The sequence below is a fragment of the Cibotium barometz genome, chromosome 28 (assembly GCF_041138505.1).
Source record: "Cibotium barometz isolate CiBa-2024 chromosome 28, ASM4113850v1, whole genome shotgun sequence".
Classification (NCBI taxonomy): domain Eukaryota; kingdom Viridiplantae; phylum Streptophyta; class Polypodiopsida; order Cyatheales; family Cibotiaceae; genus Cibotium; species Cibotium barometz.
In genome coordinates, this window is record NC_141073.1 from 53,695,782 (window position 1) to 53,709,970 (window position 14,189).

General features: G+C 45.9%; 1 protein-coding gene across 2 annotated transcripts in view; it reads left to right on the top strand.

The window, feature by feature from the left end:
• The first annotated feature begins 3,091 nt into the window (after window positions 1–3,091).
• Window positions 3,092–14,189, top strand: part of LOC147622948 (beta-1,2-xylosyltransferase RCN11-like) — a 31,712-nt gene continuing 20,614 nt past the window's right edge. For both annotated transcript variants that reach the window (XR_015269557.1, XM_086822558.1), the window contains exon 1: window positions 3,092–3,888. Coding sequence is in view for 1 of the 2 variants with exons in the window: in XM_086822558.1 (XP_086678684.1) it covers window positions 3,115–3,888 (774 nt within the window). In the remaining variant the exon portion in view is untranslated. The remainder of the gene's footprint in view (window positions 3,889–14,189) is intronic.

Genomic DNA, 14,189 nt, shown 5'->3' on the forward strand with positions numbered 1-14,189 from the left:
TTAAAGCATATCACGCTTTACCAAATATTAAAGATCAAGTCTATGCTTGATAAACTATGGCTTTTACAAAATAAATCAAAATGTGCACAAACTAGCACATGTATTCACAAAGCTTGTTTACAAAATGGTGTGCCAAAGTAATAAATTAGTGTGACTTCTCCTCAATCCTCAGAATTCTCTTCACCTATAAAATAACCAACAATAAATTGGTGAAATAAATATTCCATAAGCATACAAACCATCATCACACACATGTTTGCTTGGCGTAAGTAACTCGGGAATCACCCCTACATACGAACCAATTGAAACAAACATTGGAGACCCCAAGCATACGTCAATATTCACCAAACATATTAATATTTATAATGGTATCACCCATGCTATTAACATAATTTGGCATGACACAAAGATAATCCAAGCGTCCCCAAATTATCTAAGAGGGTAGAATAATATTTTTAAGAGGGCTTAAAATATATTCCTATAACAATGGACAACAACGTTTGACGTGCACAAGCTCTACAAGAAGCTCATAACAAAGAAAGTGGTAGACCTTGCAGACAAGAACATGCTAGAGGTGAAAGCAACAACACCCATTGGGATATGGAGAACTTTTGGCATCATTCAAGAGAGACAAAAGAGGCTCCTCTTTGAGGAGAATTGGGATATGGAGAACTTTTGGCATCATTCAAGAGAGACAAAAGAGGCTCCTCTTTGAGGAGAATTTGCCACCTTCATTGCAAATTTAGGGTAGACGGAGAAGGCCAAGATGATAGTTAAGGCCCAAAATGCTTTTATATATTGTTGCATATGTTCATCATCTCATACGTGTTGCATCTCTCTATTGCTTTCATATATTGCTGCATATGTTCAACATCTCATAGGTGTTGCATCTCTATATGGTGTCTTTGTGAAGAAGTAGCAATGATAGTGGCACAGTAAAAATTATTGTATACACACATGCTTCCATGTGTTGTTTCGTGTGTTCAACATCTCGGCCAGAGTTTGTCATGTAATGTTGTGGTCTTGTAAATTTGCTTTGGAATACAATGGAAGTTTTAGATCATAATATGGTATCTTTGTAAATGAGTTGCAATGATAGTGGCCCATGGAAGTAAAGAACATTGTGTACACACATGTTTTCATATATTGTTGTGTGTGTTCAATATCTCGTAGGTGTTTGTCATGTAATGCTATGGTCTTGTAAATTTGATTTGAAATTTAATGGAAGTTTTAGATCACAATATGGTGTCTTTGTAAATGAGTTGCAACAATGACAGTGGCCCATGGTGTCTAGTGCTCAAGGTGTGACAGTAGAGGGAGAGGAGTAGACAGATACAAGAAGGGTAGAGAGAGAAATTGCTCACCTCAACACCAAAAAGCACTCGCTAAAAAATGCTCACCAAAAAAATACATCCAATGAATTATAGAACCATGTGAGGCTTGCACGATGGGCAAGCAACAACATAAGGCATTTCCACATGAGAGCATCAATAGGGCAAAGACTCCTCTAGAGCTGGTATATGTTGATCTCTATGGTAAGACATCTATTACTGCATTGGGGAGATCTTCTTACTTGATGCTATTAGTCAATGAATACAGTAAGAAGATGTGGGTTTATTTCCTTTGGGATAAGTATGAAGCTTTTGGCAAGTTTAAACAGTGGCATAAGCTTGTGGAGAATGAGATAGGAAAGAAGGTGAAAAAGTTTCGTACAGATTGAGGAGGATAATTTCTTTCAATGAAATTTGATAGCTACTACAAGGAGAATGGCATCAAGCACCAACCCACCACTACTCACACACCTCATTAAAATGATGTTGTAGAATGCCATACTCGGACCATTGTGGAGATGGCTCGATCTAAAAGGGAAAGGGTTACCAGACACTTTTTGGGTTGAAGCAATGAGCACATCAATTTACATCCTTAATCGGAGCTACACAAAGGTGCTCATGGGTATCACACCGTAAGAGGCCTACTCTGGTAAGAAACCTTCAGTGTCTCATTTTAGAACATTTGGATGTGAATGTTATGTGCATATACTAGATGCATCCAGGAAGAAACTTGACGTCAAAAGTAAGAAGTGTATCTTTCTTGGATACAGTTAAGCATCAAAGGCTTATCGACTCTATGATCCAGAGGTGAAGAAGATAATCACCAATCGAGATGTGGTGTTTGTGGAGCAGCTACACTTAGTGGAGGAGACATGTCCATTCACTCTATTATCAGCTGGAGAAATAATCTACCATCAGCCCAACCCACCAGCCATATTTCCTCTTAAAGGAGGAGGAGTTTTTAGGGGACAAAGACTCTCACCCAATAGACCAGCTTCATGGAAGCTCCCCAATAATATATTAAAGAAAGAAGATGTGTAAGCCACCCTAATATGGCCTTATCCCAAGAGCTCCTATGCACTGACTTCTTTATCGTTCTCTGGATGCTTCATTGTTACTCATGCATGATGGTGAAGAGCTCCTTGATTACTATGTACACTCTTGGAAAATTTACACTCTCACATAGTTGTCCATAGAATTTATGATGTTTTTTGGAGCTCCATTGGTATGACCTTGGGGTTGATAATAGAAAATTGATTCATGAAGGATTATATGATGATTTATGATAATTTGAACTTCAGGATGAGGGGATTGAATGAATATGGCTGGTATAACGAAATTATTTGTTTATTAAATTTCATGATGAAGAATATTTTCTCTTAAAAGTGAAGGCATCAAACCTTGCAACAAGCAGATTTAGCTCAGCAAATAAAGAGGAAGCCTCGTTGCCAACTCAAAAAATTGAGCCTCGTTGCTTGGTTACCAGATTTCTTGGGAAAAACCATCCTTTGCATTTGAGGATGATAGATGGAAGCTGATTTGTAACTTGCTGTGATAAATTAGCTGTTGTTGGTTGCTTGTGGTAGGGCTGAAAGGATGTAATGCTTTTTGAGTAATATATATATATATTGGTTAAAAAAAATTCAATGGGAGCAAAAAAGAGAGAGAAATGCATTCATTTCTTTTTGACACCCCTAAAGTGTGTGTAGAGAGCATTGCTCTATATATGTCTCTTTTTTTTAGATGTCAAATTTGCACCCGCCATCTCTGTGCACAACTCTATATGATGCACATTGCGCACCTTCGTATTCAGTCTTACTCTATTGAGCCAATGGCGATCTCCAAGCAGGTATTCCTTGTGGGCACAGCGGGTTCCATAATGCTGCTCCTCAACCTCATTCGCATCGCCTACTTAGACCTGCCAGCCAACCCTTCGCTCAGGTCCAGAGAGCGCGGCCCCCATCCAATCTCTTTCCGGGAGTCTCACCCACTGATAGATGCTGCAGACGACGACGACAATCGCAGATCATCTTCTCCATCCAAAGGAAAGCCATGGCCCTCTCTCCCTTCTTTCCTTCCATGGCTCCCCCGCCCCAATCTGCCCCCGCGCTCATGCGAAGCCTACTTCGGAAACGGCTTCACGGAGCGAATCGACGTCTTCTCTGACAAGGCAAGGTCCTCCCCCCTTAAGCCCAGCAGTTCTCAAAGTGACAGAGACAAGCCTGCTTTGCACTGCTTCTACAGCGAGACTCTGCGCACTTCTATCTGCGAAGGCCGGAAGATCGTAATGCATCCTGGACGGATCCACGTGTCCGTCGGCGGCGAGGCCCTCGATTCCGTCATTGGACGGACGGACGCCGAGGAACTACCGTCCTTCTCGCCTGGTGCTTTCGAGATCGTTGTCTCGTCCGACAGCTTTGCCGGAGCCGCAGACTGGCGCATTGCTGGGAAGCTCCTGGACGTTGTTCTGCCTCAGGGTCAGATACACGACCATAAACTGCGCTCTCTGTTCAACAGCATCCGGACTGTAAGCTCAGATGAAATCAGCTGCTCTCAGGTAAGATGTTTTTTTAATTTTGTTTTTCTGGAGAGAAAGACAACATCATGAACACGGACATCGGATATCTGCCTAGAGATTCAAACTCCTTACCAAAACCTGCTTAATCGCAGTGTACACTTTTGTTCCTGTTGTTGCACATATACACTCCTTCTAGTGGATTCTCTCAGGTACATTCATCAACGTGTTGCACTAAATCACCTCATTGGCATCCACAGCGTTCTTAAATTTTGACATGTCAGGACAAGGTTTTAAGAGGTTCAGGAGATTCCAAGAAATTCTAAGAGCCCAATGGATTAAAGGAGATCCCAATAATGCAAGAGATTCTAAGACACAAGACACACATGAACTCATTTTTATATACCAATCACGTATGACAAGAGAAGACAACTTTCAAGAGATTTCAAGAACTAGAGCACAGAGAGAGTCATATTAACGTCCACGGAATGCCTCGAAGGCATATGGGACAAAACCAATTACATCAATTCAGTACATTGCACTTTGGGTGTGCACATCAACGTGTGTGAGAGAGAGAGAGAGAGAGAGAGAGGGAGGGAGGGAGCGAGGGAGGGAGGGAGAAGAAGAAGAAGTAGCTTTTTTAAACATCGTAGGAACAATCCCAAGAGATCAAATATGATCTATAACCAGGTGTTGAGAGAGAGAGAGAAAGAAAGAAAGCTGTTTTAACGTCTACTAGAGGCCGAACTCGACCTATGAGACAAATCAATGTACAACTGTCAATGTCTTCGTCCAGAAAAAAAAGGACAAAATGAACATGAAATAAACTATGAAAGTACTGAGCTAGTGGGGGGGGGGTGATGGATGGAGCACTCCTGCTAGAGGCTAGTATGCAACCTATATGCGTAGGGTATACAAGAATGCAATGCAGATCTGTCTAGTACCATAATGGGAGTGTAATATGTGATACATAGGCGATGGCGAGGCAAAAATACCTCGGAGCATGATCTCTGGGTGTGAGTGTAAGTGAGCTAGCTGCTCTTGGATATGGTGTTGATGTCGAGCCTGTATCTCTGTGATCTCCCTCTGATGTAGTCTGGGAGTCTGGTAGCCTGGTGCTCTTGGTCTCCGTCTGGCTCGGAGGTCTGCAGCGCGCTGTTGTGTAACCATGTCAGGGTAGGCACTGGGATAGATCTCTGGAAGAAATCAGTGAGCTGGAGTTGTCGCCCACCTCTCCTTGTGGTATGAGTCCGTAGCAGTGTCTCTCTGTGGTGCTGTGTCTCTAGCAAGAATTGGCCAAATCTGCGTTGGTCTGTGGACTCCATGATCTGGCGGAGTGAGGGATGTCCACTGAAGATGGTGGTGTATCTCTCTCTAATGACACTATATGCTCTGCATCTGCATACATAATGCTCCTCACTCTCAACCTCCTCCTTGCATAGTCTGCATATCCTCTCTGCTCTGGGGATCCGTGCTGCCCTATCTGCCTCAATCTCAAGCTAGTGTGATGACACTCTGAGCTGACTAATCGTCACTCAGGCATTGTGAGGCATGTACACATCCATGTATCCAGGTCTCTGTATGAATCCATCCGTTGAGATACGCATAAACTGATCTCTGTAGTATAGCATCTTCGGCGGTAGAGGCTGATTGGGTGTAATCCAAGTCTCTTGAGTGTATCGTTGCCATAAATCCTGTCGAAGGACTGTGTTCCTCTCACTGTGAGAGAGTTGGATGTGTGGTGCATGTATATCATACTGGAAAGGTGGCAAGTGATCTATGTTGACTCTCGAGACCATGCTGAGTGAGCCACTATCATCTGTGAATACCATGATCCTCCTATCTCCACTCTCTGAGAGAGAGAGAGAGAGAGAGAGAGAGAGAGAGAGAGAGAGAAATATTAATGTCTACGAAAGACCCCACTTATGGGAGAGGTTGGCTTTGGTTGAGGTGGCCCAACGGCCACCCACTATTCATTTGGAAAGGCTTATCCTCTCCCTCCCTTCATGGGAATTAGGTGCCTACTTCATGAGGAGATAAGTGAAGACAATTTTTAGCATAGCCAGTCCATACACTTACTTTTTGGCATGGTCTCTTGCTTTTCCAACTCTTGGAATAGTCGGCAAATGAGTGCTACATTGCTGTCCAGTCCCTAGGATTCCTTTTCAACTGCTTTCTCTTAAAGATGTACATGCTGAAAATGCTTTGGAGCATTCTATCGTTGACAATTTGATCAAAAGCTGATTTCTTCTCTGAAAACCAGAAAATTCAGTGATAAGAGCTTTCACAAATTCTCTCTTCCTGCTCTACATCTGCGTGCTTGACCATTAAGGTCTTCTATGGCTCAGCTTGGCACACGCATGCTTGTATATGGATGCCAATGGAGCATATCCACTTGTGGCAAGACACTGGGGATTGGGGAGTGACGTTCTTTGCGACAAAAGCGGTGGAATCAACCTCTACTTTGACAAAACATGTTTGCAAATGTTTTCATTGCATGGATGTCATTGGAAATCTGCATGTGATGCCCATGAGGCTTGTATCTTGAGAAATCCTTGATAATACAAACATATTACAAGGGGGGTCGGCCCTTTCCGGCCCTATTGCAATTTCATTTAAATTTCAACATTGCTATCTCATTTGGTTTTGTACCATTTCATCTTGTTCAATAGTATAAATAGTTCAAGTGTGTGACAAGATTGTGCTCGGCCTTACTTGGGGCTATTACGAGAGAGAGAGAGAGAGAGAGAGAGAGAGAGAGAGAGAGAGAGAGATGGCTGTAGGTATTCAGTATAATACTATGTTACAAAAAGATGCATGACTTTACAACTTCATGAGGCCTTTGGTCTACCCAAAAGTTGACTGATGCACTTCTACTACCTACATGAGGATGACCTAATCCCAAAGAGGGAAGAGATGATTTTATACAATGATGACTAATGCTTTATATAGACCCCATCAGAGCTGGTCGGCCACCTTTACTGCTGTCGACGTGTTTATCTTGTCCACAATTGATGAAATTCAGCATTTAATGCTGACATTTTCACGTGTGTGAATCCTTTGGGTGCTGCCGACTGACTTGAATGGTACCTAAGCTAATATATATATATACCTAGATGAATCCAGGAACATGCCCAAATTCACCTTATATAAGAAAGTGCAATTTATAACCTCATGGTAGTCATCCACAAGACAATAAACCATAGTCACAGGGAATGGGCATTTTTAGTCTTAGGAATGTTGGGTATGGCAACATCTTTCCGTTCCCATTCCCGTCCCATGTTACTCTATAGTCACAGAGAATGGCCATTCTCAATCTTTTCCGTCCCATTTCGCGTCCCATGTAACTATGCAATAAACCATCAACTCCTTCATGCATAGTATGGACTAGATACTACGACATCCTAAGCTAAGCCTAACCACATGGATTACTGAATATATACTGAGAATATATCATGTCCACAGCTTGTGCACGTGACATCTTTTCCTGGGTTTGGTCCTGAAAAGTTTGTATCATACATAGTTGCTGGTCATACTAAAGTGTCAAAGAGTCAACACTTAGTATGGGGCTCGTGGAAATGTGCCTGAAAACACTCTCTCTAGATGGGCAAGAGAGGCATGTCCCCCTGCAAGTTGGTTACGGTGGCAGCTGTGGTCATGCAAAACTTGGGGTCCGTAAAAGTGACTCCAAGGTATGAGCTGCTCTATTTCAAGATGGTAGACCTGTTGCTTTTGAAAATAAAAAGTTAGACGACACTCAATCTCGTTGGCCAACCCTTGAGAAGGAGCTTTATGCTGTGTGTCACCAGCTTGGACATTTCCCAGTCTGAAAGGGGTCTGGTGGACTCCAGGATGTTTAAATATTTGGAAAGTACAAGCTTTGGGAATGGGGGATTATCCTAGCATACAAAGGACCACACTCCTAAAACTTAGGAGAGTTGCTATTTTTGGCCCGACTCCGATGGAAATTCTGTTCGCGTCATTACATTTGGAATTGAGGAGATACCAAGAGTTGGCAAAGTGCCTATGACAGAATGTCTACCAGTTGGGATATTCTTAGAGATAAAGTTTATGGAAGGACCCATCTCTTAGATTGGGACATGTGGCAAGAAAGTGGACCAAAGTGAGACAAGTGGCCTGACATTTGTTAGAAAGTGGATCAAAGTGAGACAAGTGGCCTCACACTTGTCACTTCAGCTATTGTGTGGCTCTCCACTTGTCATCGCAGCCTTCTCTTGCCATTTTAGCCCATGGGAGGCCCAAATCTATAAATTGGAGCCCTCTCTCTTCATTAATAGAGGCTCTCTTGCTGCACACTAGCCTCTACCACCGTTACAGGCTGCCCTAATGATGGCTACTCTCTTTCTCTCTCTCTTGAAGGCTGCCCATGAAGAATACCGGCTGTTGGGGACTGTTTTGGAGGCTTCTATCGCGAAGAAATACTGAAGGCAAGGGTATTCAATCATTTATCATGATTTCTAGCCATTGTACTTGTTGTACCAACATTTGTACTTGCTGTACCTGTTGTACCAGCCATCGTACCGGTTGTACCAGCCATTGTACCTATTGTACTAGTCATTGTACTTGCTGTACCAGCATTTATACTTGTTGTACATGTTGTACCAGCCACCGTACCGATTGCACCAGCCATTGTACTTGCTGTACCAGCCATTGTACTGTCAAAATATGCAGCGGAAATGATAACCAAACTTGGGTAGACAAGAGCAAGTAGACTGCAGAAAATAATCAGCACAAGAAACACAGAGAGATAGGTGTGTAAACTCTTCTCTATACACAAGATCCTGGAAAAACTGAATGAGAAAGTGGTGGGGACTGAGGGGCAATATATACAACTCCTAGAGGGTAGTCGGCCAGCAGCAGCAGAGAGTGCCCACGACTGGAGAAAAGACCCACGACTGCATAAATGCAGTCGGCCAGCATCCTGATGCCCACGACTGATGAAAAAGCAGTCGGCCAGCAGCCCTGATGCCCACGCCTGAAGAAGATCCAGTTGGCCAGCATTGGGGTGCTCCTGGCATCATCTGGCAGCCCTCCCACCACTAGGAAAAAATGGAAAAAATAGGAAAAAAATACGGGGAGTGTGGAAAAATGATATACGGGCGGGCACACCCACAACAGAAGCCCTGGTGTATACAAATAGACAGGAGATGACTTCTAACACCCCCTCTCAGCTCCTGGCTGTGAAACCAACCCAAGGGAGCTGGAGTGCCGCCTGAGCGTGGCCTGAGGTAGAGACTTCGTGAAGATGTCCGCCGCATTGTCCTCCGTCGAACAATAAAGTGGCAAGATGTCACCCGCCAAGATCTTCTCACGTACAAAGTGATACTGTATCTCTATATGCTTGGTCCGGGCATGGAAAACCGGGTTCCGAGCAATAGCTATACAACTCTGGTTATCACACTGGATGACTGTGGGCTCCCTTTGTGGAAACCCAATCTCGCCTAGCAGCCTCCGCAACCATACAACCTCACAAGCAGCACCACAAGCAGCCCGATACTCTGCCTCTGTCGAAGAAAGGGCAATAGTTGGCTGCTTCTTGCTGCTCCAAGAAACTGCTCCTGAGCCGAGGGTAAAAGTGTATCCTGAAGTAGATCTCCTCGTGTCTGGATCTCCTCCCCAATCCGAGTCACTCCAACCTTGGAGCTTGACTCCATTCCCTCCTGTGTAAAAGAGTCCCAGATCCTTCGTACTCTGCAGATACCGCAAGATCCGCAATCCTGCGTCCCAATGAGTCTTCAATGGCGTCTGCATAAAAGAGCTCAACAGCCCCACGGAGAAGCTCAAGTCCAATCTGGTGTTCAGCAACCAGATCAATGAACCAACCAACTTCCAGTACTGCGAGGCATCAACTGGCTCACAAGGATCTGTAACGGTTAACTTTGTGTTCGGGTCCATCGGCGAAGTAATAGGCTTGCAGTTCTCCATCCCAAAGGCCTCAAGCAACTCATGAACATACCGCTGCTGAGAGACGAAAAACCCCCTCCGGGTCTGCCAGATCTCCAATCCCAAGAAGAAGTGGAGTAAGCCTAAATCGGTCATCTCAAACTCCTTTGACAAGGCAGCCTTTGTCACTCCAATGTGCTCCACATGACCGCCGGTGAGAATGAGATCATCCACATAAAGTATGATAAGCGTGACCATGCCGCGTTCTCGAAAGAGATACAGGTTCGGATCTGCAACTGATCTCTGAAATCCAGTCTGAATAAAGAAGGAATCAATCTTCTGATTCCAAGCCCTGGGAGCCTGCTTAAGACCATACAAGGCCTTACGTAACCTGTAAACCATCCCTTTTGATCCTGGAACAATAAAGCCTGGAGGCTGCTCAACATACACCTCCTCCTGCAGGTCACCAGTAAGGAACGCAGATTTTACATCCATCTGGTACACGGGCCACCTCTGAGAAGAAGCAAGGGCAAGAACGGTCCGAATCGTGGTCATCCGCACTGTCGGTGCAAAGATATCCTCGTAGTCGATGCCTGGCCGCTGAGCATAACCTTTAGCCACAAGCCTGGCTTTGTGTTTGTCCACCGACCCATCAGACGCGTACTTGGTCTTAAAGACCCATTTGACACCAATGACTGACCGCTTCGACGGCCTCGGTACCAACTCCCAAGTGTTGTTCTTCTCGATGGCATCAAGTTCCACCTGCATGGCTTTCCTCCAAGTATCCTGTGAAAGGGCTTCCTTTACGGAAGTGGGCTTTTTATCCCGCATGATACGAGACATCAGAGCATAGTTCACCTGAAGAAGCTCCACCGTGTTGCTTTTATCTCGGACTCGATGTGATCTTCGAGGGCCGTCCTCTGTGGTCCACTCGGAGGGTAGCTCCGTGACACCTGACTCCCGAAGGGTGTCTAACAACCACCTAGGTACTCGAACAGATCGTGGAGCCTCCTGTGGTCGCGGGGGCTCAACTCCAGCTGCGGGCTCAACCTCGTGTGATGATGACTGAGGTGGATCAAGTGGAGTAGTAGACTGGGAATCATCATCAGACTCCTCTGGATCTCCAAGAAGTGGCGGCTCCTCGACAGTGGATGCTGGAACATGCTCGTCAAAGACCACATCCCGGCTGACAACAATCTCGTTCCTCTCTGGATCATACAACCTGTATCCCTTGGAAAGAGAGTTATACCCCACAAATACCAGCTTGCGGGACTTGGAGTCAAGCTTCCCCCTCTGCTTCTTCGGAATATGTACATACGCGTCACTCCCAAAGACACGGAAGTGCGAGATATCGGGTTTCCTGCCAAAATATGCCTCAAATGGAGTCATATGGGGTACAGAAGTCGTCGGAGAGCGGTTAATGGTATGGACAGCCGTTGCCACAGCCTCACCCCAAAGTGGACGAGGAAGTTCACAATGCTCCAGCATGGTCCTCACCATCTCCACCACAGTCCTGTTCTTACGTTCAACAACTCCATTCTCCGAAGGCGATCCGGTATTGGCCAATTCCCTCTTGATGCCATGGTCTGCACAGAACCGGAAAAATACAGTCGAGGAGAATTCACCTCCTTTTTCAGCCCTGAGAGTCTTGACCTGAAATCCAGACTCTTTCTCCACCATCACGTGCCAATCCTTGAACCGAGCAAAAGCTTGGTCCTTCTGCGAAAGAAAGTAGACCCACGTGAATCTGGTACAATCATCAAGCAGTAGCATGAAGTAGAGAGATCCTCCCAAGGATGGTATCTGCTGTGGTCCACACAAGTCAGTGTGAATCAACTCCAATGGTTTCGAAGCCCGCCTAGAAGCCTGCTTCGGAAAGGATTCCCTGTGCTGCTTACCACATATGCAAGAACTGCAGCGTCCTTGCCTATTACCAACATCTGGCAAGCCAACCACCATCTGGTCCCGGAAGGCGCGCCGCAAAGCATCCACATTTAAGTGGCCAAAACGAAAGTGCCACAAGTCTCCGACGTGAGAGCCTGTCAATGAGGAGAGTGCAGAGAGCTTGTAGATGCCATTCTCCACACCGCCTTCCCAAACAACTTTGCCTGTCTCACGGTCCCTTAGAGCAACTGAATGCTCCTCAGATTCCACCCGAAAGCCAGTCTTGCATACTTCATGCACTGACAGAAGATGAAAACCCAGAGCAGGGACATAAAGAACACGGGAAGCATGCTTGCTCCCCTTGCCGTCGGGAATAATCTCCATCCGGCCCTCACTATGTATCGGAATAGTGGAGTTATCGCCAATAAAGATACGACCTGACTGCCGTTTCAGATCCAGAAAGAAGTCACAGGATGGAGTCATGTGCCTGGAAGCACCACTGTCGAGAATCCATTCCCGGGTATCCTTCGCGGTGAAGCCAACTGCCTCCTTGCTCGAAGATGATGAAGCATCGGAGTCCACCATCTCTAAGTGCACAAATGCCGGAGTCTTCGCAGCTGAGGTTGAGGAATCAGCACTCTTCCCTGTCCGCTTAGGGCACTTCCTCTAGTAGTGGCCTTTCTCGCTACAATCATTACAAGATCTTTCGGTCTTCAGCTTCTCTCGTTCTGGATCAGGCTTCTTCTCAGAAGACTTCTCCGGTGAAGCCTTCCCTTTGCCTTTGTTGGTATTACGGCCTTTCGACCGTTGGCCAATTAAGGCCTCCGAACCTCCACCGTGAGGAGGGTTCGTGAAACGTTCCTCCTGGTCCAAGACCATTGGCACAAGCTCCTCCCAAGTAATGGTGCTGAGCCTGCCACTCGTGATCAACGAGGAATAGAAAGCGGAATACTGACCAGGCAAGTGGGAAAGTAACATGATGGCCATATCTTCGGATGATATCTCTTTCCCAGCTTGAAGGACTTCCTGCTGAAGGGCCTGCAGCTTGTTAATGTGTTCCCGCATCGTCGAAGACTTTGCAGGGTTCATAACCCGCATCTGCACTTCCAAGGATATCCGCTTCATGGGTGACACCCTGTTATACAAAGAAGCCAAGTGCTCCCATATGCCTCTCCCCAGCGTCATGTGCTTCACATGGTTGATCACCTATGGTGTGCAATTGAGAAAATAAACGACCGGACCCTGACGTTGACAGAATCCCACATGTGTGCCGGTGCCTCTCGGTCCTTCCTTGTCGATAATAACTCCCCTTCCTCAGCTTCCGGCCGTGGCACCCCTTTGATAATAAAATCAGCAAGATCATATGACTCCAGAACTGAGTCCATCATGACCTTCCAGATGTCATAATTGGACCCGTCCAACTGACGATCCACTGGGAACGTGGGGAGAGTCGGAATCTTCACGTTCTTCTCAGCCATCTCTAGTAAATCTGCCATCGCGGAGAGTAACCTGAAAGGGTGGGTGGGTGGGGAAAAAAAAATCTGAAAATCTGCAAGTGGCTGTCCAGCACCTTTGCCCGCCTTCCTCTTGCACCTTCTCTTCCCGTTCAGCCCGAAACAGTCCACCAATCAGCAACCTGTTGCTCCCCCTCTTGCTCAGAAAAACGCCCAAGATCTCCTAGAGCCTAGGGCTCTGATACCATGTCAAAATATGCAACGGAAATGATAACCAAACTTGGGTAGACAAGAGCAAGTAGACTGCAGAAAATAATCAGCACAAGAACCACAGAGAGATAGGTGTGTAAACTCTTCTCTATACACAAGATCCCGGAAAAACTGAATGAGAAAGTGGTGGGGGCTGAGGGGCAATATATACAACTCCTAGAGGGCAGTCGGCCAGCAGCAGAGAGTGCCCACGACCGGAGAAAAGACCCACGACTGCATAAATGCAGTTGGCCAGCATCCTGATGCCCACGACTGATGAAAAAGCAGTCGGCCAGCAGCCCTGATGCCCACACCTGAAGAAGATCCAGTCGGCCAGCATTGGGGTGCTCCTGGCATCATCTGGCAGCCCTCCCACCACTAGGAAAAAATGGAAAAAATAGGGAAAAAATACGGGGAGTGTGGAAAAATGATATACGGGCGGGCACACCCACAACAGAGGCCCTGGTGTATACAAATAGACAGGAGATGACTTCTAACATGTACTTGCTATACCAACCATTGTACTTGCTGTACCGGTTGAATGGAGAGTTGTACTTGTTGTACCAGCTCTATTGCATGAAGACCCATGGTTTTTGGGGAAGAATCAGTACCCACACGGAGGTATATGGATTATATTGTTGGCTCGGCATTTCTATAGCCTATGTTCCGGCTTGGTAGCCTTGTGTTGGGCTGTGTTATGGCATTTGTATATGGATAATCCGGCATCTCCCGTGGGGAGAGTAAGGCCCTCAAAGCTTGTACATGATATTATTCTCCTTGGGTAATAAAATACTCCAAGGGGGGGGGTCGGTCCATTCCGGTCTCTATGCGGTGTCACACGTGCAAGCTCCA